This window comes from Neolamprologus multifasciatus, chromosome 11 (assembly GCF_963576455.1).
Source record: "Neolamprologus multifasciatus chromosome 11, fNeoMul1.2, whole genome shotgun sequence".
Classification (NCBI taxonomy): domain Eukaryota; kingdom Metazoa; phylum Chordata; class Actinopteri; order Cichliformes; family Cichlidae; genus Neolamprologus; species Neolamprologus multifasciatus.
The window spans coordinates 11,979,935-12,007,382 of NC_140449.1; the positions used below are offsets into that span (position 1 = coordinate 11,979,935).

A 27,448-nucleotide genomic window follows, 5' to 3' on the forward strand; every position below is an offset into this window, starting at 1 on the left:
CACTATGCAGAGCAAGAAAGGGAGTCAACGTGTCTGGAATGCCTTCCTGGGAAGAGTCCCACCAACATTTGAATTCCTTCCCCACTTTTAAATAGACTGGAGAGGGGTGGACTTTTAAACAGAGTTGACTCTATTGCTGCCTTGGTTACAGTGCAGTGTATCCTTGTTGATGACCTTTTTACGTTTGCACTATGACTGTGTCTGGCTACAATAAACCATTTAGGGAAAATTACACTTTGATCCAGACAGCTGGCGCTTGTATGTGTAAAATATTTTCCTTTAAACGGTCCTCTAAAACAGTATGCGATGACAGTTTTAAATAAGGCCACTGCTATCTGATCAGTTGTGGTTCTAGGCATGTGAACGCAACAATATTTTGACAAGTTCTTCTCAGATAACCGTTTTGTGTCAAGTGAAAAGGAATCTTCAGTAATCCGAACGAAATGAGGGGGGTATTTTTGGTTCCTGTGCTCTTTCCACAGAGATGCTATGGGCTGTGAATAGCGGTAGAGGATGTGTGGATTGAAGGGAAGGATTTATGTGTCCACTAACCACATGCCAGACCACGGGGCAGGAAGTGTCTCAGCCTCCTTCTGTTTTTGGCACATATTTTCCACCTTTTCCTTCACTAACTCTTGCTATTTACAGTAAATTATCCTCTCATTCTTATTTATTTATGATTATTCACTCTCTGCAAGCCCATGATTTCTAACTCTTACTCAACCTTCTCTCCTTTCTCCTTCAAATGATGATAAGACTGTGCAAATCTTCACAAACCTCATTTTTTTCATTGTTGCTGTGACTCAGAAAAAGAATGTAACGCATTGTCTTAAAGATGTATTTAAAGGTAATCCTTGGACAGTACTGTGGTCTCAGACACATTTTTGTCTATCACTCACAAAGGTTTTATGTTTTTTGTGAGGCAAATAGTTCCTTAGACAAAGCACATATCATAAATTCACTGGGAACCAAAATACATTCAAAACCAAATAAATATGTAAATATATGCGGATAAATCGACCCCTTTGCCATTATAGTATTGCTGCTCAGGAGAAACTGAGCGGAATCTTAACCCTCATCTTGATCTTATTCCAGCCACCTATTTCATATGTTTTGCAATGCCTACTTTGTGTATACAGTTTTGGTTGTTTGACAAAATGTTGACATAGTGCTAGATTAGAAAGAATCCACTGCCATGACCTGCTCACTGGTGTCAAGTAAAGATGTTTTATACTATAAATCATCACAGGTTATAATAGGGTTTTACCGTGAAAACCCACTGTACAATAGTGACAACTTTACAATAGGTCATGTTATTATGAATGCCAAATGCCTGTGCCGACATGAAAATATGAGTCCTGGGTGCTTTTTGAAGGGCTGGTGTCAGTACTACTGAATAAGGGCATGTCTGCAAAAGCCAGAGTCTCAGTGTGCAGTGTTTACAGACATGTGATAAAGAGCAGGTCTCTCTGTGCAGTCAATAGGCCTATGATGGATAACATTATAGTTCAACAATAAATTATAATTTTTAATATATTGTTCAGTCTATGCACCAGCATTATTTATATATATATTGTTTCTTTAAAAAAATATAAAATCTGTTTATATATTTATTTTATTTAAAAATGAACAAAAGTGCAGGAAAGGAACATGAGTATTACTCCGCCCCCTGGTGGAGGTCTTAAACACCTACAGTCACACGTTGGCTATCATACTTGTTTCCTGAGTTCTAGTTTCTAGGGGGGCAGATTTCAAAGTGACACCACCGGACTGTCATAAAGCAAGGTTGGTTTCGTGTTAAGTGTTTTATAGAAATAGCGACATGTTAAAATTTTATAAACGAATTTTACGAAACATATTTCATTCGTTATTAAAGCTAGAAAAGGACTCCTAACCCAGTGTATTTCATTTGCAGCTGTGAAATGCTTCACCTCTAAACAGAACCGTATAAAATGATTTCAAAGTTTGATTCTTCGTCTGGAAATTTTATTGATAAATTGTTTACTAACTCTTTGTGTTGATACTCTTGTATCGTACTGCAGTAGTTTCAGAGGTGTTTTCCTACATGTACTGTATGCCGAGCTGGGTAATACTACAGACATATGTTACAGATGTCAAATGCTCCGGTTGTTTTTGCCCATTTCATCTTAATGCTAAAAAAAAAATGCTACAATACATTTTAATGTTCCTGTTTTATTCACAATATGTTGTGGAAAGACAGTTTATGTGGGTTTGTCTCTGTACATAAACACAGTGGGTTTTAAATCAAGCAAGCAACATGTTATTAAAAAGCAGATTTTTAGCTTTAATTCAAGGACTTTTGCAAATATTTTGAATAAACTGTTTAAGAATTACAGCAATGTTTACACATACACATTTACCTATTTTCAGTTTATGAAAAATGTTTGTGAAACTCATTAACTGAAAGCTCAAAGTCTGAATTTCAGTCACAGTGATTGTTTAAATTAAACCTCATAGAGACAAAACTGCAAAAACGGTGTCCTTGTCCAACAAGTTGAGGACTTGTGAAAGAATACATCAAACCCTTGTCTTCTATAATTTTTGACACAGTCCTGCTTTGAAAAGCCAGAAAGTCAATTTGTGTGAAGGGAATGAACACGCACAGTATGGTTAAAAAGATTCCTGTTGTTTTAATCAGTCAGCAGATTATCTTAGCAAAGGTTACCTCAAAGTGTCCATTACATATTCCCACTATGATTCTATATAAAGTGATCTGTCTAAGTTAGGGGAGAGGCAAGGTATTGATAATAAATCTATCCAGTTTAATTAACAGAGGTCTCTACTTCATGATCCTTCATGGTGGCATTAAAGTGAACTACAGTTAACCAGCCGCAAGTGAAGAAGACACATTATTAAAGCATATCATTAAATCAAGCATATTATCATATTAAATACTGATAATATGCATTGATGCCATAATAAGGTGAATAAATATATAACTCCTGTTATGTGAATCTTTAGGGCTCTTTTTATTCACTTTCACTCACACAGATAATGTGATGTGTTGCTTATTATCATCTTGCAAAGTATCCTAGTATCATTTTATTAAATACTGATCAGTATTGTACCTAACGTTGTGTCGTATTGTTTGGCCACAAGTCTGAGGCAATTTCACTGAATCTAGCTAAATGCAAATATTTTCTCTCTGTGTTTCTCTGCCATCATGCAGCAGCAGGATGGTCCTCTGTGCACTGAGGCAACAGGTCCTGAGGTGCAGCAGTCACTGCAGAACCTGGGCCAGGTGATGGAGACTAGACATCATTGCTCATCGCCATAATGGCAACAGCAAATAAAGAATGTCAACCATGCCAAGTTAAATCCATTTTACGTGTTCACGTATTAAAAACTATGAATTTCATGTTGATCCTAACATCACAATTTCAGCTAAACTGGATTATATATTTACCATTTATTTGCATCACTTAGTTACGGAAGCGTAGAGCTGCCACCCAGGCTAAAGAAAAATACAAGTGTATCACGTTATAACGTGAAAAGTTTATTGTTCTAACAAGATACTTTTCCTGTTTGTACAATATACTATCATGTTTGTACAATATACTTTTCACGTTTGAACAACATAATATCACGTTATTACAATATAATATTTATATTGTACGAACGTGATATTTATAGTGTACGAACGTGATAATTATATTGTACGAACGTGATAATTATGTATATTGTAATAACGTGATATTATGTTGTTCAAACGTGAAAGGTATATTGTACAAACAGGAAAAGTATCTTGTTAGAACAATAAACTTTTCACGTTATAACGTGATACACTTGTATTTTTCTTTAGCCTGGGTGGCAGCTCTACGCTTCCGTACTTAGTAACATACGTCCTCCATGCTGATTTAAACAGAGGTTGTAGTTGTTGTTTCTTTTAAACCATTCCTTCTTCCTCTGTTTGTGAGTGTAAGCATGCAGTTTGACCTTTGAGCAACAAGAATCTATTTGGCTGTTTTGTAAAAGCTTTCTTTAAATGACAGTTATTGATATCTTAACAATCAGTATCATTAAACTCATTTAACCTGCAGTACTCTCTGGTCATATCAGTACAAATTGATAAAACCTTGTCAGCTAAAGTCCTAATAAACGGTCAATAAAGATTTGGGCCACAGATCACATGTGTTATGCAGTGTGTGTCCTGCATAACCGCTTTCTTAAAACCCTTCCATATTTTCATTAAGATTTGATATAAGAGTATAGCTAATGAATGGATATTACTGCCTGCTCTCTGCTTTTGTACTTGGAAGTATCTTTTTAAAAAGTAGACTTTTAAAGAAATAGGCTCTTAGGTAGGTAAACTTACACTAGCCTTGCACCTTACACTTACTAGGATGTGATTTAAAAAGCACTGATAGTATGCAGACATTCTGTAACTGTGTTTAAAATTATTAGAAAGTCTGAGATCTTTCACGTGTAGACCCTTGAATGACTCTGATGCCATTGGTTTGTACATTTAACATGACTAACATGTCATTTAACTTTAACGCACATATAAATAAGAATGGAGTTTAAAGACAAAGAGGCATTTATTCATCCATGAGTGTTTCTCCAAGGCTGCCGCAGAGACAGAGGAGTGGCTGTGTTTACTCCAGCATCCACGGCTTCAACCAGGATGAGATCAAAGAGAAGCTTCAGGCCTTTCATGGAGGCTCCATTGATCTGCTGAAACAGGACTCTGGCATTGCGGTGCTAACCATCAACAACCCATCTCGCATGAATGCTTTCTCTGGTAAGGTTACTTTACATTTGACGCAGACTGACAGATAATAATTAGCCTCCCATAAATATTTGTAAGTGAAATTGCACTTTGGTTTATTGCTTTGATTATTTTTTGCCCTGCTGGCAGGCAGTATGATGATAGATCTGGAGGAAAGGGTGAGCCAGCTGGAGAACTGGCCAGAGGGCAAAGGCCTCATAGTTCAGGGTGCGGCTGAAACGTTCTGCTCTGGGTCTGACCTTAACGCTGTCCGAGCAATATCTAACCAACAGGTAACAAAGGGGACAAATTCTTTACTGCATTCATGTCTATCTTGGTGTGACTGCCTGCATCCCTTACTGAAGATGCCTAAATGATGCTTTTCTTGTCTCATAGGATGGGATGAAGATGTGTATGTTCATGCAGAATGCTCTTACGAGGCTGCTCAGGTAAGGACTCTAGTTTTCCTCTCTAGTGCTTTTTTGCAAACTACAACTGTAACCTTTATGCGCTTAAAGGGGTCTTAGTTTCGTTTTTATATAATGTGCACCACAGTATGCTTACAGGAGCATTTTCTTAGTGTAGGCTTCCCCTGATCTCTGTTGCTCTGGTGGAAGGGAGAGCATTGGGAGGCGGTGCAGAACTCACGACTGCCTGCGATTTCAGGTAACGCTCCTGAGAAGTTTCTGTTACATAACAGCATTTTATCCAAAAGCTAATAATCTAGCATGCGTATGTTATTCCTTTCTCGCAGATTAATGGCAGCAGGCAGCGTGATCCAGTTTGTCCATAAACACATGGGTCTGGTCCCAGGCTGGGGTGGTGCTGCCCGACTTGTCCACTTGGTTGGAAGCCAGAACGCACTGAAGTTGCTTGGCGGGGCTGTAAAAGTGGATCCCGAGCTTGGCGTAAACATTGGACTGGTGGATGGAGTCCTGGAAGGCCATCAGAAAGCAGAAGGTGCTGCCCCTCTCCTGCAGCAGGCTGAAAACTGGCTCAGTCGCTACACAAAGGGACCTGTCCCAGTGATCCAAGCTGTGAAGAAGGTGGTGCTGTCAGGCAGAGAGCTTCCTTTGTCTGAAGCTCTGAGGACTGAGAAGGACATATTTGGGACGGTGTGGGGCGCTCCGGCTAACCTGGAGGCCCTGGCGAGCAAGTCCAAACACAAATGACTTTTGTGGAAACTAATTTTAGGGGACTGAAGTTATATATTTGTTTTTGATTGAGGACTTTTACTAGGTGCATCTGTTCAAATGCAGTGATAATGAGAGATGAGTCATTGCACAGTGCTGTGGTTGTGATTCTTGTTGCATCTCTGTGACGTTATGCCTACAAGTTTAGATGTTAAGCAAAAACACCCACTGAAGCTTCCTTTTTTAATGTTGTATACAGAACTTCCAGGTAAAGTAAATAAATACAAATCTGGATTATGCATCTGCCCCTTTGCTAAAAATACAGCATCTGCGGTGCACTGTCAAGTCATAAGAAATGTAGTATCATTCCCACTGTGGAGACTGAAATTATTGTGATTTGTTTACACTGATGTCCTTGATAGTAACAGTGAACATGCTGTATGATCCTGTTGTGTTAGGGATTTAGTTGTCTAAACCCTTTCAGTGCCAATTCAGCAGATGAACAGTCTGTATCCTCCAGCTCCTCTGACTATGCAATTATGGAAATGATTAGATCACTCCAAGCTAATTAACACTGAAGCAGACAAGACATTGAGGTATAATCAGCATGAGAAAGACTCATCTTTCTGTAGGACAGAGAAACACTGCAGTCATCTACCCTCTTGTGTAGTTTATATCAGCTGATCCTTCAGATTTCCTCAGTGTCCATGTCACTGTGGCCTATTAGGAAAACCTTGGCTGTAGGAATGTTTTCTGAGTGGGTATCGCTGCTTTGCTCAGTAGCTCTCATCTTCTGCATTAGGAACATTCAAAATTCTGAAGCACTGGGCCAATTAAGCATTTCAGCCATACATAGTAAATATCATAAGTTGTAGCCCCCCCCCCCCTCCCCCTCAGTGTGTTGTTCATTTGTCAGTAACCCGCAGAGCAAATAAGGCTCTGTAAAAAATACAAATGTTCAAGGACTGCAATGGAAAAGGACAGGTCCCTGGAGCTTGCTGAGCTTGTATCCCCTGTTCCCCTTCCAAAGGTCATGTTTCCTGGCAAGACAAGCAGCTGGAGTGTTACTGTCTGCTGTGGTCAGAATACCAAACACCACGGATGTGAGTGAAGGGAAGCCAAATACTTGGTGTAGAGAAAAGGTGGATGAAATGTTACTTAAAGTGTCCCCATTGATTGCGCTACTTTTAAAATCAGGATGGAAATATTTTCCCAGACTGTACTGCACTGTCACAGAGACGCCAAAACAACAAAATGCAGTCTCCAAACAGAGAGAAATAACTTGTGGATGTTGAAATGACACTTTATTCTTAAATTACGAACCATAAAACAAACAAAAAGGTTACTAAGCAAAAAAAAAAAAAGGTTACACAATGATTTATTCTTCCAAATGGAAAGTTTAAAACTGAGCCAATGACTGAGGCATGTAAGAAATAGAAAACCAATGCAACTTGAAACTTCTGCAGGATGACCAATAGCAATGGTATAGATTTGTTCTCTTACTCCCCCAGACATAATATATAAGAGGGTTTACAACCATAAGAAATGCACAAACACAAAATTAAAACATTTACTCAAACTGAAAACATCAATTCTCCACATCCTGCCAACCAGTAGTGTTTAAGTAACTCTCTCTTCAAACACGCACAGATTAGAATACACATTTATTGAGAATACTTTAATCTGGGACACTAACATGGAAGCTTCAGAGGCATCAGCAGCTTTAAAGGCACAATGCTGCTACTCCACAGTAAAATGCCAATTCTTCAAAGCTGGGAAAAGTTCTACACATTCATTAAAACATCTTAGTTTTCATAAAACTGCAGGCGAAATCAAACACAAAATCTTGGCATATAGCCTGATAACCTCAGGTTTCCAGATATTCTAGGTTGCTAATCATTAAGTGTCAAATTTACAATCCCATACAGCTTAAGAGCATCGTGTTGAAAATGTTTACGTTCTTCATCATGAACAAACTAAATTCTTTCTTTTCAAACCACAATTAGCTCTGAAATGAAACACACTTCGAAAAAGTTCAGTTGAATTTAAAACTTTAAGAAAATGCTTCATAATTAGTTAAATGTGAAGGAGACTGTTGAAGTAAGGTGGAGGCTAGGAATAAGGTATTAAGGGTTAAATTCTCTGCACGAGTAGGCAGATGACTTGAGCTCTAATGAGCTCATTTCTGCGTGCTATGTTAGCTGAGAGAGTTAAGTGCAGATGACCAGAATGCAGCCGTTCATAATGGCTGAGTTCCAAAATCCCATTATGCCTTCTTTCACTGGAAGTCACAAATCTGACTGGGGCTAACACTCTGCCCCCCCTCTGGGTGTTAGCTAATAAATGTAAACAATAGGTAGGTTTGGCCGAAGTCACTTTTAACTTCCACTTGCCTGCAATTTGAAAAAAGCAAACTTTATACACCTGCAGCCAGTAGTGCACAGACTGATTACAGCCAAGTCTGTTGCACCTCCCTCAAATGATGTGCTGAACAGAAAACGCTGTGTATTCATCTGACTGTTTACCAAGCTGTACCTTCTCTCTCTCAGAATGAGAACACTCAGTCCCAGACCATGAAAACAAACTTCTGCTGACTCTGTATTTTTGTGATGAGACTGTTAGAATCACGCAGATACCTTCAGATCATTGTGATCCCAGAATGGGGCACACAAATAGAGGAAAACGTGGTTCTGTTTATTACTGGATGTGTAGTGCATCATTTCTCCTGCAGAAAGTATTCCACCCCCATTTGATCTGTGACCAAGTGAACGACAGCATAAAGCGAGGAAAAAATTAATGAGGAACACAGCCATTTGGTGATAATATATTAATGATCGCTTCACACTTCAGTCACTGTACACTGGCCATCAGGCATTCTGGACCTTCCACTGCTACTGGATGAGGGAGACGGGGAGGCAGACTCTGAACGAGGAGGGGCTCTGTTCTCTGGATTCAGTCTTTGTCTCCTTGGTCTACCCTCCCACGGCTCCACACGCTCTCCATCTCCCCCGTTCTCTTCTTCATCCTCCTCGTCCTCATCATCACTCCAATCTCCAGAGCCAGACTCATCTACAGAGGTGTGAGGGTCAGAGGACCTGGAAGGTGAGGCCTCCTCCTCCTCATCTTCCTCTCCTTCCCCAGCCTCAGACCGCTCATGAGAAGGTGTGGGCCTGGGGCTGATTTGCAGCTGGGAGAGAGCATCCTCCAGAGGGGGGCTAGTACTGGGGCCTGGCTGACCACCGAGGGAAGTGGGAGGTCTGGCAGGAGCCGAAGGGGCTGATACAGTAGAAGAGATACCTGTAACTACATTTGTTAGTGTGGTATCAGCCCCATCAGCAGAGTTCTCTCTACTTGTAGCCCCCACGGCCCCACTAACACCCTCAGTGTCCAATCGCAGTCCTGCCACCCCCTTCTTGGGAATGTCTAAAACGTCTCTTTTCATCTTACGTCTGCGACCGTGCTCATTGCGCCTATACTGCACCATGTTCTCCAGGTCAGCTACATACAAAAAACCAGCAATGAGCATTTCGGCTGTCTTCTTACCCTTGGAGAAAGCGTCCTCCAGCTCACGGCTGGTTCGCTCATCATACTGCCACCAACCATTACGCCCCTCATAATACCAAGCGTGATCACTCGCTGCCCCACCTCGACCTCCTGCTGATGCTTTCAGCTCCTCTGGAGAGAGAAGTGTAGGCCTTTCCAGGAAGTCATCAGGTACTTCTTGTCTGCAGAGAGCGCATCGTTTGCTCTGCCAAGATGCTCCCTTTACACACAGAAAACAGAAGACGTGATGGCATGGCAGTTGGACTGGGTGGACGCAGCTCTGCAGACAGATGGCACACTCAGGAACTGATAGGGCTGGGGATGAGTTGCTGGAGCCAGAGCATGATGATTCTGCACTGTTCCCACTTCCACCACCACTGTTGCTGCCTTTCTTGCTGGATGGGAGTGAGCTAACAGAGTGGTCTACCTCTCCACAACTAGCCATCACGAGGAAGTACTGAAAAAAAAGACAAGAAATATCATAAAGGAAAATGTTACAATGAATGTGTTCTACCGATTTGTTTATCAGTAGTGTTAATTTCAAAACAGATGTATATTGTGTGAAATTATTAATATTACTGGAGATATTATTCTGTGGCTATCATGTGTAGGTAAATTAATATATCTTTCAATGAAATGGACACTATGCAGCTGATTTTTTTAATTTTTATTGCTGTCATGACTACACTTAACACAATGTTACTGTCACAAATTGGCAAACAAATAAAAGGCTAAATAAAACTAGCTTTTTATGTTGTCTAAAGGTACACTGGTACCATAACAAAATTCAAATACACTATCCATTTTGGACTTACTGGAATGAGCTTAGTGCTGATGTATCATCAGGAGAGCTGTTCGACCTTGAAACTTGCCACTGTCAAAACGAAAAGAGAAGTGAGCGAAAATGTGTTTCATCTTAAAATACATACAACTGTTTGGTACAATAACAAGCCATTTCTTATATGCACACATTTCCTCCCAATCAAACCCTTCAGCTCTGGCGTTACTTACAGGTTGGGATTAATTCACTAGTTATAAGTGAAACCTAAGAGGTTACTGTGTGTGATACAAAAGGCTGCTCAGTTACCTCACAACAATCAGTGAACTGTGCTTTGTGACTTAAACCTTCTATCGTTAAAGCAGGGCTAGTTACAAGCACATTATTTAATTAAATTTAACAGCTAACGATGTGATGGTTATAATACTCACAATAACTATTAATAGTATATATAAAAACTTGTCTGGCTGATTACCCAGCTGCTGGTCAAACAGTACCGTTTCACTTGTAAAACGAGTCGAACAATAACGACACAGGCTTTTCTCGACTGACAAAGCTTCCATAACAATGAAACCTGTTGTAGTTAGCTAGCCCTGGCTAATCTGACGGCAGCATTGTGACTCCAGCAAATAGACGGCGTTCATTTGATGGCGCTAGCTTATTTTAGCAGGGGCGACATAAAGAGTCAGAAGACGTGTTTTTCTCACGACACAAACACCGCAACGACCGTACACGTACCGTACCGCTGTGTTGAGCTGGTTTTCGTTACAATTCTTTTGATGGTACTAATGTCCAATTCTAATTCGCCCACTTCTGCTGTTCACTGGCTTTGTTTTCCTACGAAAAAGAAGCTGAGACAAAGACGACGACGCAGCCGTACGAACTGACGCAAATCAGACGTAAAATCGCGCGACCATTATCTTCGACGCATGACAACTCGGTAGTCTTCCGGTTTGCTCGTGGCTAGAGGACGTTGGTGTCACGGGAGAGAGGGGCTCCGAAGGCATTTCAATTTTCACTCATTTCAGTTGCCGAATCAACATTCAAGAAGATGTTTTTCCGTGCTGTGAGACCTACCGTTAGCCTCGTGCGGGGCTTGGCCACCTCGTCACAGAACAACGCCAAGGTGGCGGTGCTCGGGGCTTCGGGCGGCATAGGCCAGCCGCTATCGCTGCTACTCAAGAATAGCCCGCTGGTGAGCCACCTCTCCCTGTATGATATCGCTCATACACCCGGAGTGGCTGCAGACCTCAGCCACATCGAGACGAGGGCCAAGGTGACCGGCCACATAGGCCCCGACCAGCTCGGCGCTGCGCTGCAGGGTTGCGACGTTGTGGTAATTCCAGCCGGCGTGCCTAGAAAACCAGGCATGACCCGCGATGACCTTTTCAACACCAACGCCACCATTGTGGCCACCTTGGCCGATGCCTGCGCCCGCACTTGCCCTGAGGCTCTGATCTGCATTATCGCCAATCCCGTCAACTCCACCATCCCGATTACATCAGAGATCATGAAGAAGCATGGAGTGTACAACCCAAACAAAGTGTTTGGTGTCACAACCTTGGACATTGTAAGAGCTAACACCTTTGTTGCAGAGCTCAAGGGCCTGGATCCTGCTCGTGTTAATGTGCCAGTGATTGGAGGCCATGCTGGGAAGACCATCATTCCCCTCATTTCCCAGTGCACACCTAAAGTGGAGTTCCCTGCTGACCAGCTCTCCGCCCTGACTGAAAGGATCCAGGAGGCCGGAACAGAGGTGGTCAAGGCCAAGGCTGGAGCTGGATCTGCAACTCTCTCGATGGCCTATGCTGGCGCCCGCTTCACCTTCTCCGTCCTGGACGCCATGAATGGAAAAGAGGGAGTGGTGGAGTGTTCCTTTGTCAGGTCTGAGGAGACAGAGTGCAAGTACTTCTCCACACCTATCCTTCTGGGGAAGAACGGCATCGAGAAGAACCTTGGCCTCGGCAAGTTGTCCGCCTTTGAGGAGAAGCTGGTTGCTGACGCAATTGGTGAGCTGAAGGCCTCTATCAAGAAGGGCGAGGATTTTGTCGCCAACCTGAAGTGAACAGTTGACCCCCTTAAAAAACAGCTGTGATTGAGAATTTGTTCAGTCTATTTAAAGGCATCTGGCTAAATTTCCATCTGTCAGTGTCTCCTCTGTCGTTTTTGATTTAGACTCATCTTGATTCAGATATCCTTTTGAACTTGGTTTTATTTGTCATGTATAATTAATGTTCTCTTCTCAAACATTGCTTTATCTTGCACTTAAGATTTGTGTACATATTGTAATGTTGTCTATATTTTGCAAAAGTACATTTAAATCAGAATTTCATATATTTTCATGTGCAACCCCACATTAGTGGAGACTTCTCTGCTAAATGAATGAGGAAATACTGTCATGCCTGATGCAAAATGCAGTAGATGCTGCTGTTGAGCAAAAATAATCACTCCACCAATAAACAGTTTAGCTTTAAAATGTTTCTTTATTTTTGCACAAAATGGCTTGAATGGGTACACCCATTCTATCCTACATTTCATATCTCATATTTGCTTACTTGTTTAAACTGACCAGATTGGGTTATGGATTATTCAAAAATGCACACAAATTTAATAATGCACTTGAATAAATTCAAGTATATTTTGCCAGAGTAGCTTCAGCTACAGAATGATGGGCTCCCAGTATTATTTTTTTTTTAAAGTAAGTTTTTAAGGCCATATCTTCTTACTACTGCAATCAGATCTAAGCCAAATGGAGAGCGTGGCATCTGTGTACTGAGTTACACTTCCTATTTGAGATCAGCTAATACTTGTTTGGATTGCACAAGATGAAGGTGAAGGGGCAAAAAAGAGAGATTAAAGCAGTCACAGGTACAAACCCATTATAGTTTTATTTGACATACAAGTGTTTTGGTTTCTAGTCGGAGCTGTATTGAGAGCTTCTATTTACACAAGAAAAACCCAGTGGTAGATTAGATTTATCACTTATCTGGATAAAATTAACATTTCCACCAGACATGCATACACTTGAAACTTTATGACCATAATCCTTTTATTCATACCAAGCGGGTTCCCTTTTAGCTGGACACACCAGATAGTTTGCTTACAGTGAATATTCTAATGATCTTGCAAAGATGCAGTTGCCTACAAGGTAGGTCGCCCTCAGCTGTAGTGATTATGAAGATGTCACAAGATGGAAAGAGCAAAAAAAAAGAAAAACCCTCACTTTTTATTTTTATTTTTTTCTTTACAAAATCTGCACCAAATAAAGAGATCTAAAGAACAAGAACAACAATAATGAGAATTCTTCTACATAATGCTGGAAAATCTACATTCAAAATCCAAGATGCACAATGTTGTACCAGAGCCCTATTAAATAACCATTTCAACAAATGTGTAATGTCTTTGTCTCTCATTACATTTCTCTGACAGTCCTCCACACTGTCACAGACAATTCTCAGTGTTCTGCAGTCCCAACAGCAGTCTCAGCAGTGTGTCCTGGACTTTTCATAAGAGACGCTCTCAGCGGTTGAAGAGGAGCTGAAAACAATAGTGGCTCCAGCCTTTTGGCTGAATGTGCCCCGTCCTGCTTGTGCATAAACAGTATATTCAAATCATACAGGTAGCAGCAACACCCCTGCAGAGAGAGGTTGTGAGTGGGGCAAACAGAGGTGAGGGCGGGGAAGTTTTGGAGCGCGAAGGATGGGAAGATGACAGAAGTAAGGTGGTGAGGCATTGGATGTTATCTCCCCCGAGCACTACTGGATAGGGCCGTCTACAGGTGAGACTAGCTCTGTCTCGTGGCCTCTGCGGTGCCTGTGCTCTGTTTTGTTCCTGTTAACAGAATCTTCACGTTCACCCGTGTCTCTCTCCTTCTCTCGTTCCCTTTCTCTCTTCCTCTCCCGCCTCCCCTCCTGATTCTCCTTATCTTTCCGGTTGTTGCGATTCCTTCCTTCTCTCCGCTCATTCTTCTTCCGTCCTGAAAATTAAGAAGATCAAAAAAAATTAAGATTTGCAATGTCAGTGGATTGTGGGAGGTGTCAGTAGAAATGACTGCACAAGTATTTTCACAAAGGAATTTGGAATAAAAATATTGTTAAAAACTGCAGTAAATATAGTAAGATGTCAATAATATTTCAAAAGATTGTCCAGCTGGGAAACCTCTGTGAAGTAAGATATGCCAATTCCAGAAAGTATGCACTTGAAAGTAAAGCATTGTGCACAACTTTCATTTACAGTGCAACATGCTAAGGTTCTCACTAGATGTCAGTGTTTAATCAGCGGAAGCAGCTACGCTGTCGGGTCTATCAGCTGTTGCAGCCTTCTCCGTGTGTGATGAGTAGACCTTTGTCCAAAATAGAAAGCCTTTAAATAAACCCCCAATTTATCTGTTCTTGCAACACCATCTCATAAACAAAACAGAGAATTTTGGAATGTTGAAGGTTTATCTCTGCTCGAGCCATAGTTAATAATGATAATAACAAGATCCAGCCGCAGGGAGTTTTGGAGACAGGGCCTGCAAGTGAAAGCAGAGGAGGCCCTTTCCTGTTGTTGTACTGCTGCCGCTTATGTGTGAGTGGAACGGAGCAGCACGGCCTGCTCGGCTGTTGGCTGGCCGGTCGGGGATTGTGAAACTGCTGAAGTCGGCAGTAGGCAGAGACACAGGGAGAGGGGAAAGAGAGATAAAGTGGGAGAGAAAACGAAATCCCTGTCTCTCTCCTGCCCGCTTCACGTTCACCCCCCAGCCTTCCTATGCTCCCACTCCGTTCATTAATCAAGGCAGGTGTCTGCTTGGACAAAGGGATCAAGTCTGACCCACACATTTTGAGCTTGTGATATGAAGCTCTCTCTGCCAGCTGTGTTTAACCTTCTAGATATAATGAAAGAATAAGAGGACAGGAGACAGACACCACAGTGAGCGAAAAGTAAGTAAAAAAAAAAGAATAAATTATTGCGAAGACAGGTGATTTTAGTGATGGATGGTTGGAAGGATGGACGGATGTAGTAATCTGACTCACTGACTCATTCGGGGTATGCCCCCTGTCCTCTGTAAACACAGGAAGTCCCCTTTGCTCTCATTGTTTTCTCTGCCCTGACACCATAACTATTTACAAGTTCAGTGGATTAGTCATACTGTAGCCCCTGTGCTTTTGTCGAGCCAGAAGAGAAACCTAATCCATGCCAGTGTTGAGATGATTACGAGAGTGTTTATCAAACCAACCTGCGTTTGGTTAGTTGGAACAGTTTCTGATGGGCCTTTTGTAAACTGTGTGTTGACATGTGTATAATGGTCCACAAATGGGACACCTTAAGAGGTTTTGGAACATTTTCAACCGACATTTAGCACATTCCCAAAAGTCAAGTTTTGATGAAAAATATCACACAGTCTTAAAAGACTTTCAGTGAAGGATTTTTTGGCTGTGGGGAAAACACATGAAACACTTCCAGTAGCGTCATAATGTGGAACTTGAGCACATGGACCATCAGCTTTCTAAACCACCGTGAATTTAGCTTTTCTTTGCGCAAAGACTGGAAGCGATCGGAAACGGTAATTTCTGAACAATGCAAAGGTTGCTACTTTTTGGGAAATAAACGGGATGTAATATGTAATTTTTTTTTTCTGTTTGTTTCAGGATTTAAATTGGTTGCATGCATTATTTGGTGAGGTTCAGAGGCACTGACCGGCAGATTTTTAAACCTTATGTCAAGTCCTAGGGGGCAGAATTGGTCCAGCAAAGACTCCAATCTGCCCCACTGAAAGGCTCTAAGGAGTACATAGGTTTTGAACTTTTAGCTGTATTTTAATACATTTTACAGCTTTTCCTATTGATAAAGACCTCCCCCATTGCCATTCAAACTGTGCCAAAGTAGATAAGAAAAGATTTTCTGTAAATTAACCACAAAAAAATAAAAGAAAAATAGGTGTTTTATAATATAGACAGTCCGAATGATTAGTTAAGTATCTTTATGCTGACAGAAATGAGTTTCCTTTGATCCAGCCCACTAAAGATCATAGTGGTGATAAAAAATGAGTCTGACATCCCTGCGCTAGATGATCAAGTTAGCAAGTTTTTGCACTAAGCGAGCAGTGTCCTGGCATCTCAGCACATAGCTGGCATGCTAGACAGTCATATACATTTTGACATAGTGTTAAACCATTAGTAGTAGCTACTCTTTAAGGCTGAGCCAGTTGTGGTAACTGCCACAGCTGGGAAGCAATGGAAACATTTATGATTATATGACATATGACATTTTTGGCAAATCTGGATCCAGTATAAATCTTGCCTGTAACTACTCTCAAATTCAACATAAGACGCCACAGATGACAAACATTTGTCTTTTGTTGTAAGTTTCCTGTAATCTATCATTAAGGATCATCTGGAATATACGCAAAAAATATGTCAGTTGGCATTTAAAAGAGCTTTTTAAGGCTCTACGATTAATGCTGCTCTAGTCCAGTAACATGGGATATATAGGTTATAGCTTAGGGGAAGCTGGGCACTGAGGCAATCATATTTTAGGGGAGGGCTGTGCAATCCTATGTGCCCCTCTGGAGACACCTCTGTTATCAGGCCATGTTATTCCCTTTGAAATGCCTGCCTGTACATTATAAGTTAGTGTAGATCTGCTGAACTGGCTATGATATAACTGCAAGAAATCTGTTACAACATTGTCAAAAAGGACAGGATTCAAGAGGGCTTTACTGACTGCATACACAATACTCTTTGTGTGTGTGTGTGTGTGTGTGTGTGTGTGTGTGTGTGTGTGTGTGTGTGTGTGTGTGTGTGTGTGTGCGCGCGCGTGCGTGTGTATGCTGGAGCAATAAGTGAGCAAGCATGCTACACTAAAAATATCAAAATAAAAAACTAACAGAAGTATAGAGTGGTGAAGGAGGAATAAAAATCACAGACTGTATTAGATGACTCTATAACTGTGGTGAGAACAGCAGACAGACAGAGATCAAATGAGAAAGTAAAGGGGCAGTGAGGGTAAGGGGAGGTTTGTGTCTATGTATGTGAATGTTTAGTGGGGGCACTGTAGGTTTTATGGTGGCACATCCCCTGTGGCAGGCGTTCTGTCGTCCGGGGAGATTTTGGCGAGAGCCAGGCGGGGATTATAGGCTATGGGCTGTCCCACAAGTGGAATGTTGGCTGCATGGTTGGCAGAATGTCATGGGGGGCTGTGGGTGTGTGTAAACCTCCGCCCTCGCTGACTGCTTGCTGTTAGTTGGCTCAACTGTCTCTAATATGCATGAGTGTCACTGAGGGTGTATATGCTGGAGTAGAAGGGGGGCTAAGGTCCATCCAGCTACAGCGATAGTGAGGTGAACTGCAGGCTAATTGAAGGACAAATCAGACATTACAACTATTGAGAGAGAAGGCAGCAAATGAGGTTGTGTATGTCAACATCAATAATTTAGCTCTGAGACTTAGCATGTCTGCTTCCCCACAGTTTTACACCTCTTCCGATTTTATATCACTAATTTAAAAACAGTGCTTAATCAGACCCAGGTGGCATTTGGGATTTTGAAATCGTTCTGTAGCTTTGCGGATGTAGGAGCTACAATAGCCGACACCTTTGGAGAACAAAAGCTTTTTTCCCCTAATATCAGTCATTTTGAAACAATGCATATGAACTGTGCTGTGATTGGACACATACAATCTATCATGCATAGACATATTTTGTAAAGTCTCAGTGTAAAGTCTCAGTGTCAGCACGGTTAGATGGGACAGTAAGCAGTCTTTAACCTGCCCAATCTTGATCTAGTACACCTGAGTGTTTACATACTACCTCCTGCCATGTGCTACATGTGAGAAAGCGTTATTTTTGACAGTTTCCTAGGATGAGTCGCGCAACTTCATCTGAAGATTACATGCAAAATTATGAACACTTACCCTGCAAAGTACAGCACAGCTCCTACCTTCTAACTGGTTTAAACAAAAAAAGAAGAAGGAAAATGATCTTGCCAACATGTCAACATTTACTGATTATACATGCCCGTAGCCTTTTATGAACTGATTAAAGGTTCTGTCGCATATTTCCTAGATTTAATACACAGAAATTTGGACACAAAGTATCACAAGAGTTTAGGTTTGCGGTACAGATGAGTGAAAATAAAAGCAAGAAGAATAAGGAGAAAGAAGAGCAACAGTAAAGAAAAAAACACAACAGGGTCAGGCCAGATTGGATGAAATGAGTGAAGGACTTAGTGTTCTAATGTGGAAGAGTAAAACAATGTACTGAGAGAAGCAGGAACAGAAGAGGATAGAAGGGGGCGGAGGGGCAAAAGGAGAAAGTGCAAAAGACGAGAATTGGTTGAGGACAAGAGGAAGGATGTATCAGTGTCAGAGAGCTGTTGGAGGATTACTGGAGGCTCTCTGAAGTCAGACCACTGACCCTCTAGCGTGTGCAGAACGTAAACAGCGGGTAGAGGATACACCGAGGCAGATAATTAGCTCCCACGCACCAGGGTTTCTCTTGGAGCTGGGGCAACTGGGTTATCCCACAAAGGAAAAGTTGATAAGAAGGGTCTGTACTGTGTCTGTGCACAGATCTTTCTTTCTTTTTCGTTCTCTCTGTCTCTCTGTGTCTCTGTACCCCTTTCGTCAGTCTCTGGCTACATCAACAGATCCGTCGACTCTACGCTAGACTCTCGGCACCGACCCCAAATGACTGGGTGTGCTAGCTGGGAGCTTATATGGGGGTCTATGTTTTCTTTGGTTTGTTGGGGAGTGTGTGTGTGTGTGTGTGTGTGTTGGGGATGATGATGAGGGGATAGATCAGTGAAAAGATACAGATAGGAAATGTGTGAGAGAGAGACAGAGGGCACATTTCACAGTCTGCCTTACAAATCACGCCAACTCAGTATACTCTCTTCACAAATTACCACTCTGAGTAATGGCTGTGTAGTTATTTCAGTGAGACAATGCTGGTATGTGTGTGTGTGTGTGTGTGTGTGTGTGTGTGTGTGTGTGTGTGTGTGTGTGTGTGTGTGCCTGCATGGAAATGTGAGTATGTGCATCTATTGCTCTTGCTTGAAATGGAGAATGGCATATCTATATCTGGAATTGTTTGTGCCTGTGTTGGTTCGCATACGTGTGTGTGGGAGAGAGTTATTGCATGTGTGTGTGTGTGTGTGTATTGGCAGCTGTGGGGATAAACCAATACTGATCCCCTGGTCGCCGCGTGCCTCCCAGGGGGAGGATGTTGATGTTGAGCTGGCTGTTTCTGCTCCAGAGTCAACTGCTTTTTTGCTGCATCACACACACACACACACACACACACACACACACACACACACACACACACACACACACACACACACACACACACACACACAGTGTTTGTTCTGTAAGTGTGAGGCCCCAGGGGGCTGGATCTCAGCCTCCTACCCTGTCTGCAATCTGTCATTTAACACTACAGAGCCCAGGCGAAAAAACAACCAGCCGTAGCCACCAACCACCTCAGCAACCACACACGCTCAGTACGCACAACACAAGATGATTGTAAATGCACTACAGCTTCGGGTTTAAGGGGGACGAGCCCGTCTGAAAGCAGTTTGCACTCTATTCATTAGAAATAATCATGCTATCCCCTGTTTACTAGGAGCACAGAAAGCGGTTTTACTGTTTCAAATCCAAAGAGCTCTCGTGGGAAAACACGCAGCATAGCCATTGCAACATCACACATGTGTTCTCCCCACTGTCCTCACTCTAGCCACAATGACAGTCCTCTGAGTAAACAGTCGTAGTCCTGAGCGGAAGAACGGCTAGCTCTGGTTGTTCAAGCTTAAGCAGTGTGGTCTGGAATTCATAGAGAATTGAAACCGTGCCATGTAGCTCAAATACAATGTTGGCAGTAAGTGCGATGGGTCAGCAGCAATTACCAAAGACAGTGTAATATATAGTAAGCATCTTCTTTGATAATTCCTTCTGGGGGGGAGGGTTGTGTGTCTTTATGTCGCATCACGTGGGATTTAAGTTGGGCACATAAGCAGTGCTACTCTGTCACAGCATCTTCTCGGAAATTATGTTTTTTTTTTGTTTTCTTTACCTGGACATTTCCTCCTCCTGACCATGCACTCTCTGATCTCAGAGACCTCAGGGCAGGGTTTGCCAAAGGACGACGGGTACTGCATGACCTGCCTTGTGCGGGTCTCCTGGCCCCGCTTGAAGCCACAGGTTCTACCAGATTTCGAGCAGGGGCTCCACTCGCTCCATTCACCCACCTCACAGTGCACTGACGGGAGGAAATTGGCAGAAGGGGAAATATAGGGATAATAAATATTTTGTAAAATTTTGACATTGGGTTACTCGCTTTTTCAAAATGGGTATTTACCAGACATTTTTCTTTAACATATCCACACTCACACTGGACTGACCTTGCGGTATGCACTCCATGAGTTTGTCATTGGGCTCATAGTCCTCTGGACAGACATGGTGACACATCCCACTGAGCTGGTATAGGCCTGGCCGGCACTGCTTACACATGTCGCTGCTCACACATGACTCACAGTCTGCAGGACACTCTGCACAGACAAAATGTAATCTGGCATGTAATATGTTTAATGTGGTTCTATATAAACTAGTTCTGCAACCCAAATAAATGAAATAAAAGGCAAACTTAAAAAAAATGCCTGATTAATGTAAACTCTGAGTACTCACTGAGAATACACTCCCTCTGTGCGTCGCTGCGGACCAAGCCCTCGGGGCAGTTCTCCTGGCACTTGCCCAGGTGAAGGTAGAATCCTGCTCGGCAGTGCGTGCAGAAGTTCTTGTTGAAGCAGGAGTCGCACTCCGACCTGCACTCTGACAGAGAAACAGAGACCCACCGCCAGCGTTTATTTAAACCATACAAGTTATCGTGTGTGTCCTGCGCGTTAAATATACAGGGTGTCACTGTGTCTGTGTGTGTGTGTGTGTGTGTGTCAGGCTGGAAAAACAATATGGGACACTGCGGGGAAATTAATGTTTACAGGCTGGATCATGATAAATGATTTTAAACAAAGCAACTCTTGATTTCATATAATGTCACCAAAAGGAAACATACTAACAGGGTCAGTCTCATGTTTTTCACTTGTTCAAGAACATGTAACATCTACTTAATGCCATACTACACTTCACTAGGCAGGGCATATGATTTAATGATACACACAAAGTCAAGTTACGCTTTTAAAGACACCATATTTAGCCTGATTATTTCAGTGCTTGTGCTCGTTTAAATTTGGATGTTCTTTTTTCATTGGAATCATACAGTCAGTTAATATATCCATAAAAATTATTTTTATATTTGCAGTTTATTTGACTCACTTGTACAGGTGTTTCTTTCAGGAGAGCGTGTGCCATAAAAGCCTGGCGGACAGGAAGTCATGCACACCCCGATCTGCTTCATCCCAATCCTCTCCAAATGCATGAAGAAGCGCGGCTTGCAGGAGAGACAGCCATTGTAGTCAGAGCAGGTCAGACAGCCACCCTGCTGGCACCCTGAGCTCACACCAGAGATCGCTGTCGAGAGGAGCGGGTGGATGGGTTTCACATTAGATATAGATCTCACACACAAAAATATTAGGATTCTTATAAAAAAAAAGGAATATTTATGAATAAATATGACATATTTTTCCAGATATTTTAGGGCAACCTTTTGTTTCATCACTCGCAGCTCAAAGTTCTGAGTGCATGTATAACTCTTTCCTTCAATGTTCCACCTTATTGTACTGTATAAAAAGGCAAAAAGAGAGAGAATACCAGTGCTTTTCAAAACTACAAGAGGAATGCTTTTCTTACAGAACCTTTTATATCTTTTTATAATTGAGGCAAAACTCACAACAAGCACTTGATATCTGAGTTTTGCATTCTCAAGTTCCTGTCTACGATACCTTTAAAATCTTGCAGTGATGGTAATAAAACAGGGAATGAAATGAAAATGGAGAAAAGGTTAAAATCCACATGTCCACACAGTGTGAGGCCAAAGGTAAATTTAGCTCCACCAGGAATTAAATATATTTACAAGGGTTGCATTACACAAGACAAACCACTTAATGTCACATTAACTTAAAGCCCAGGGCCAATGACAGCAATTTATTTCATATTTGCAACTTTGTTTATGTGCATAAGTACTGAAGTGTTTAGTTTATGTTGATATATATTTAAGAGTAGAGTTGTCCTCCCCAACTATATACCAGTTTGAGATGATTCACCACACTTTGTCTTCCATGGATGAAAGTACAGGTTGTAGGTTTTAATCATTTTAACTGTATGTTGCAACTTTGTCACCGGCATGTTTAATGTCTCTCAAATTCCAACATGTTTGCATCAGTGTGATAGTATTTTAAGTAAACGAATCATAACAAAGGCTAATAGTGACAAATTGTAGAAATATGACTTCTTTGAAAAAACATAACAGTCTTGTATAATATTTGCTCTTTGGTGTCTGATTTAAATTGGAGCACAATGAACTGCGATAAAGTGGACAACCACAGAGGTGATTTACTGAATATAACCTGACATGCACACCAGGTCCCAGGCACCTGAGTAGTACAGTGTTGCTGTCTCCATGAAGACATTGGTTAACACACTTCTTTAAATAATGGCATGTGTAAGTTAATGGAGGGTTTTGAGAAACCCTCTCATGGACTGCTATGTGACAGAAACATATTAATCCATACAAGGAGTGACTCCTGTGTGAGTATATAGGCAATAAGAGTCTTTGAGAGATTTCCCACGTTTTATATACTATTATATTCACCTATGCTGCGCTGCTGCTCCTGTTTGAGAGGTGTTGCCATAATCACATATGTCAGGTAAATTAAAAGCAACCCCTGCAAGAACGTCAGGAATTGGTTTTCCTCCCCAGTCTTGGCATTGCATGCCACTGGCTTTCATTGGCCAGCATTTTCAACTCAGGGTTTAGCTGTCAGTTTACCATAGATCATGGATACTTTGTTTGAAATATCCTGACTATCTTTACAACTGCTGTCCATTTGCCCACATGTGTTCCTGCCAAGTTGCCCTGATTCACAGAAGCCTTAAAACACAGGAATTTGGCCTTCTCCTTGCTTTTGCACCAACGAAACCTTGGTTGGACAGTGGTAACTTGCATAACAGCAAGAGTTACACATATAATAAACACATTTGCACACAAACTCTGTTGTTAGCCATAAATCAAAGCATCCTCCATGAAGCTGAAACGTCTTCATTAACTATAACTAATATTAATGTAGTTCCCACTATTAACCCGCCCCCTTTGTTTCTGGGTGAATCATCACAGACAGGAAGCTCACAGCTTGGGTTCTGTCTCTGTGTGGTGATTTGGACCTGCTAACTGAATGGTCATTGACCCACCCCCACTCACTCTTACCCCCTGCTTTCCCTCTAATGTCTGTACTCATTCACCCTTTCACCAACTAATCCCTCCATCCTCCCTAATATCTGCTTTCTTAGAGGAAGTTGGGATTCATAGAAGGGCCTATCAATTGATGGTTACTGAGTCAGTCTGTAAGAAAGAAGATTAACCTACTCCTTAACACAAAAACCAATTAACATTGGGTCAGTATGTCAATATATGCTGAGGTTACAATTTTTTTAATCTCTTTGAGTAAAAAACATATTTTAGTGTATCATCCTGCACAGAAGTTGTTGACGTTCTCCTTTCATCTCTTTCACACTCTGCTGAGAGGCTCTTTAATATTGTTTAGAGGGAAATAAACACAGAAAGTGAAAATATGCGTGGGGTCTAAAGCAAACACTGATGTCTACATTTGTGTGGTACAAACACACGTTTAAGGGAAAATAATCTACTCATTACATGCCCGATAGATTTGACATCTATCTGGTCCTATGTGCAGGTCTGAGCTCTGCAATCTAATGTAAAGAGAAACAGGTGTAGTGAGATCTTTTAGCCCCACGTGGCAGGGATGAAAACATCACTCCGAAGGTCCATTGTTGTAGATCACAGACAGTTTTGACCATACTGGCAAGCGATACATGGAATATTCCAGTTATCACCGCTCATCTCAAACAGAGTTAGTCACAGAGCACATCTGGAGACCCTCAATGATAAAGTGTGCGTAGGAAGAACAGAAAAAAATACTTTATTGATAATTATTTCATAGTGTCATGGAAAAAAGCTGCTCATTGCCCAAGAGAGGAGACATATTGTTGGACCCCAGAGAGATATATGAGAGCTGAAATACCTTCACAGTCAGTGTGGAACTTCTTTGCTGTTTGCTGGAGTCAGTTTTGCATTGACTAACATTTTGCACAATAACAAGAGTTACATTTTGGATTCATATTCACCAGAACATGAATCCATCATAATGTACCCTGCATGATGTGCACCAACAGATTAAAAAAAATCTCCAAAAAATGTTTTTTAATACTTTATAGTATAAGGCAGCAAATTCACGTAAATCTCACTAAGTATATGAGCTAAAGCTTTATTATTCACCAACCCTGAAACCAAACAAACAACAAACTCCGCGCATGAAGTCTGCTCCGCTGACCGCTAGAGAGCGACGGGAACCATGAGACCGAGCGCACAGGGAGGCTGCTGCAGCCTTCAGGTGAATGAATCCAATTAAGGAAACGGGGTTTTAATAGAGAGCTTGAGCCGCTCACCCAGTCTACGCATGGGCAAAATATATACATTTAATTAAAAAAGCAGAACAAAAACGGAAATACCAGTTTTCCAAATTAAGCAAAAATACATAACATTAAACTCCATTGCAGAAAGTAGAGTTGGGAGTATGGATGATGGTAATGTGTTGTTGTTGTTGTTTTAGGTATTTTGTTTTTATCTATTTATTTATTTGTTAATTATTGCTTTTAATCCTGTTTCATATGCAGAAAAATTAAATGTCACCTGAACTTTTATTTGATGATGTTTTGATTTGGTGATCACTTTAAAAGCGTATCAGGAGGATTGTTTGATAACTTTCATATCTGCCAATTTATTACACGGCACCGATTAAGAAATCTGACCAAAGACTAAATATGGGAAGATTTGTTTTAATGGCAACAGAAAGTACGATGCAGATCTTGGTAACTTCGACTGAAATCGGTCAATAAATATTGTTGAGCATAAGCTGAAATTAAGTGAATATCAATTAAAAACAAGAAGAAATAATATACAAGCCTAATAATAGGACTTTGTGGCGGGGAACAGCACTTTACTCACGTTTATGTTGCCGGTGCCTGGAGCTGCTGTGCTGCTGACAACCAATGTAATCCATGCAGTGCAAGATGATCAAAACAAAGGAGAGTTGTAATTGCATAGTAGCCCAGAGGTGAGACTCGTAAAGCCGATGTCAATGTTCGCCAAAACACTTATTAATAAGATTCCGTTTTCTGTCCCCAGACGAAGACAGAGGCGGGATTGCAGGTAATTCCTAGACACAGCGGGACCCCCAGCAATGTGGTGATATGTGGTGATGGTAATGTACAGTGGCCCAATGATGCCAGGGCCGCTTAGACTGTAACATCCTGGATAAGGTCCACATATGTGCCAAGAAAGCCAGACTGAGTTAGGGATCCGTTATCCTTGTAGTAATAAAGAACATCCCCCCCAACAAAAAACACCCAAACAAAAACCAAACAACCACGCCAAAAAGATGGATTTTCATCCGTTGCGAGGAGGAGAAAAGTAGAATCAAACATCAGTGAAGGTCGCAAAGAAAAAACAGAATAATTAATGAAGCATTATCGTGACTCTCGTGAAGTTTGAGGGATTAAATCCATTTGTAGAACTCCAAATGAACCTTTCCCTCCCTCTCCAAGTCTTTCTCAGAAGAGATGCGCCGTGCGTCCCGGTGTACAGACTGCGCTAATATGCCGAGGGTCTCGGCTTCATCTGACCATCAGCTGACGTAAAAGCCACTACAGGACCAACAACAGAAAAGACAAATTAAGTTTTTACGTTAAACAGCTCGCGTTGCTCTAGCCACCAAGCGCACACCTCCTCCTTCTCGCTGAGCTACAACTGAACCAAAGTAAATCTCCACAGTTTCAGCGCTTTTCTGCTTTGCGTGCAGGACCCATTCACTTCCCTCAGCCCGCTGATGACTTCAGCTCTCTCTCTCTCTCTCTCTCTGTCGATCTCTCTGTCGATCTCTCTCTCTCTCCGAAGCTTGGGGTATGCCCTCTAAATAAACTTTGGAGTTCAGAGAGAGAGAGAGAGAGAGAGAGAGAGAGAGAGAGAGAGAGAGAGAGAACCTTGTTTTTCAGCGAGGGTTTAGTAATGTGAGCTGTTGCTTCTCTGTGATTCCTATTTGGTTTTGCTGTGAAGCTTTGGATGATCATTACTCAATTGTTAAAAGATGTAATCAGATGTATACTTGAGTTTTGCTAAATCCTTTGTGCAAATTAATTTCTGTTTGATAAGCAGAAGAAACTGATAGACGGATGAATGAATCCATGGGTAATTTCTACATCTCATAAAGGAAGTATTTCCCATCCTAAATAATATAATAAAACATTAGTTTCGATGTTTTTGAAGATGTTTTGCTTTGGCTGACATTCTTTGGTCAAATTCAAATCAAAACAGTTTTTCTCCCACTGAAGTGACATTTTAAAGTCCCTCCAGTCGTACTGAAGTCTGCTGAGTACGTATCTGCCAAAAACTGTTATTTCATGCATTTGAAGCGTTGTGAGATTGCTTAAATGAGGCGAGTGGTGCAAAATGGTCTCATAACGTTCTTGATAAATGCGACCTTTTTCTTTTTTTTCTTTTTCTTTTTTTTGCGACAGGGAGGAATAGTTCAGCAGGGAGGTAGAAAATCCCCAAAAAGCAGTAGCATCTCACTGTATTGCCTCTAGAGGGAGTTCCATAAAAGCTTGTGGCACCGATTCTGCACAGAAAAGCACGGGGATCAGTAGGTTATGGGGAACTTTACACTTGACCTTTGTTTGATGAGTCACCGTGTTTTTTCTATTTATGCAATGTTGAAGATCATTCAAGAGAATAACAATAAAGTTTAAAATAAAATTAACCCAGGAATAATATTCAAATCTTGTTTTGGCCTCAAATTATTTAACATCAAGGAAATATAAATACACTATCAGTCAGTGATACATATGTCGGGATGACCTAAGCACGCAGACGCAAACAATGCAGGTTTAGACATTTTGGTGATAAATTCTGTTAAATGGATGGACTTTGTGATTTACCTCTACGTTTAGTGAACTACAGCCTCTGGAGACCAGAGCAGAGCAGTGGAAAGGGCAGTTGAAGCTTCATTTGTCTAACTAGTGTGTTGATGTTTAGGGGGAACAG

General features: G+C 41.5%; 4 protein-coding genes across 5 annotated transcripts; 2 read left to right on the forward strand and 2 right to left on the reverse strand.

The window, feature by feature from the left end:
• Window positions 1-1,716: 1,716 nt before the first annotated feature.
• echdc1 (enoyl CoA hydratase domain containing 1) lies at window positions 1,717-7,272 on the forward strand. Its single transcript, XM_085176186.1, has 7 exons — window positions 1,717-1,785; window positions 3,191-3,262; window positions 4,587-4,762; window positions 4,880-5,022; window positions 5,126-5,178; window positions 5,315-5,395; window positions 5,484-7,272. Exons 2-7 carry the CDS (start codon window positions 3,198-3,200, stop codon window positions 5,899-5,901), a joined length of 936 nt encoding a protein of 311 aa, XP_085032312.1. The 5' UTR covers window positions 1,717-1,785; window positions 3,191-3,197; the 3' UTR covers window positions 5,902-7,272.
• LOC146507892 (E3 ubiquitin-protein ligase rnf146-like) lies at window positions 7,198-11,069 on the reverse strand. Of its 2 annotated transcripts, none has more exons than XM_085176182.1 (3): window positions 10,927-11,052; window positions 10,221-10,279; window positions 7,198-9,862 (listed from the first exon to the last, which is right to left on the reverse strand). In XM_085176182.1, exon 3 carries the CDS (start codon window positions 9,848-9,850, stop codon window positions 8,702-8,704), a length of 1,149 nt encoding a protein of 382 aa, XP_085032308.1. In that variant the 5' UTR covers window positions 9,851-9,862; window positions 10,221-10,279; window positions 10,927-11,052; the 3' UTR covers window positions 7,198-8,701. The 2 variants fall into 2 exon arrangements, with proteins under 2 accessions (XP_085032308.1, XP_085032307.1); XM_085176181.1 differs by having other exon boundaries at window positions 7,199-9,862; window positions 10,922-11,069.
• Window positions 11,070-11,107: 38 nt separating this feature from the next.
• On the forward strand, window positions 11,108-12,659 carry mdh2 (malate dehydrogenase 2, NAD (mitochondrial)). Its single transcript, XM_085176184.1, has one exon. The coding sequence runs from the start codon at window positions 11,235-11,237 to the stop codon at window positions 12,246-12,248; it is 1,014 nt and encodes a 337-aa protein (XP_085032310.1). The 5' UTR covers window positions 11,108-11,234; the 3' UTR covers window positions 12,249-12,659.
• Window positions 12,660-12,865: 206 nt separating this feature from the next.
• Window positions 12,866-26,449, reverse strand: rspo3 (R-spondin 3). Its single transcript, XM_085176185.1, has 6 exons — window positions 25,355-26,449; window positions 21,490-21,684; window positions 20,845-20,988; window positions 20,562-20,708; window positions 20,234-20,419; window positions 12,866-14,159 (listed from the first exon to the last, which is right to left on the reverse strand). Exons 1-6 carry the CDS (start codon window positions 25,449-25,451, stop codon window positions 13,939-13,941), a joined length of 990 nt encoding a protein of 329 aa, XP_085032311.1. The 5' UTR covers window positions 25,452-26,449; the 3' UTR covers window positions 12,866-13,938.
• Between the last annotated feature and the right edge of the window lie 999 nt (window positions 26,450-27,448).

Bases quoted from the DNA above. Each gene is read 5' to 3' on its own strand.
- LOC146507892 (XM_085176182.1), bottom strand. From the start codon at position 9,850: ATGGCTAGTTGTGGAGAGGTAGACCACTCTGTTAGCTCACTCCCATCC.
- mdh2 (XM_085176184.1), top strand. From the start codon at position 11,235: ATGTTTTTCCGTGCTGTGAGACCTACCGTTAGCCTCGTGCGGGGCTTG.
- rspo3 (XM_085176185.1), bottom strand. From the start codon at position 25,451: ATGCAATTACAACTCTCCTTTGTTTTGATCATCTTGCACTGCATGGAT. The intron at 21,685-25,354 runs GTGAGTAAAGTG...TCCTCTCGACAG, and splicing joins CAGGCACCGGCAACATAAAC to CGATCTCTGGTGTGAGCTCA. The intron at 14,160-20,233 runs GTAAAGAAAACA...CTTAATTTTCAG, and splicing joins CAGGAGGAGGAAATGTCCAG to GACGGAAGAAGAATGAGCGG.
- echdc1 (XM_085176186.1), top strand. From the start codon at position 3,198: ATGGTCCTCTGTGCACTGAGGCAACAGGTCCTGAGGTGCAGCAGTCAC. The intron at 5,023-5,125 runs GTAACAAAGGGG...CTTGTCTCATAG, and splicing joins GAGCAATATCTAACCAACAG to GATGGGATGAAGATGTGTAT. The intron at 5,179-5,314 runs GTAAGGACTCTA...TTCTTAGTGTAG, and splicing joins GCTCTTACGAGGCTGCTCAG to GCTTCCCCTGATCTCTGTTG.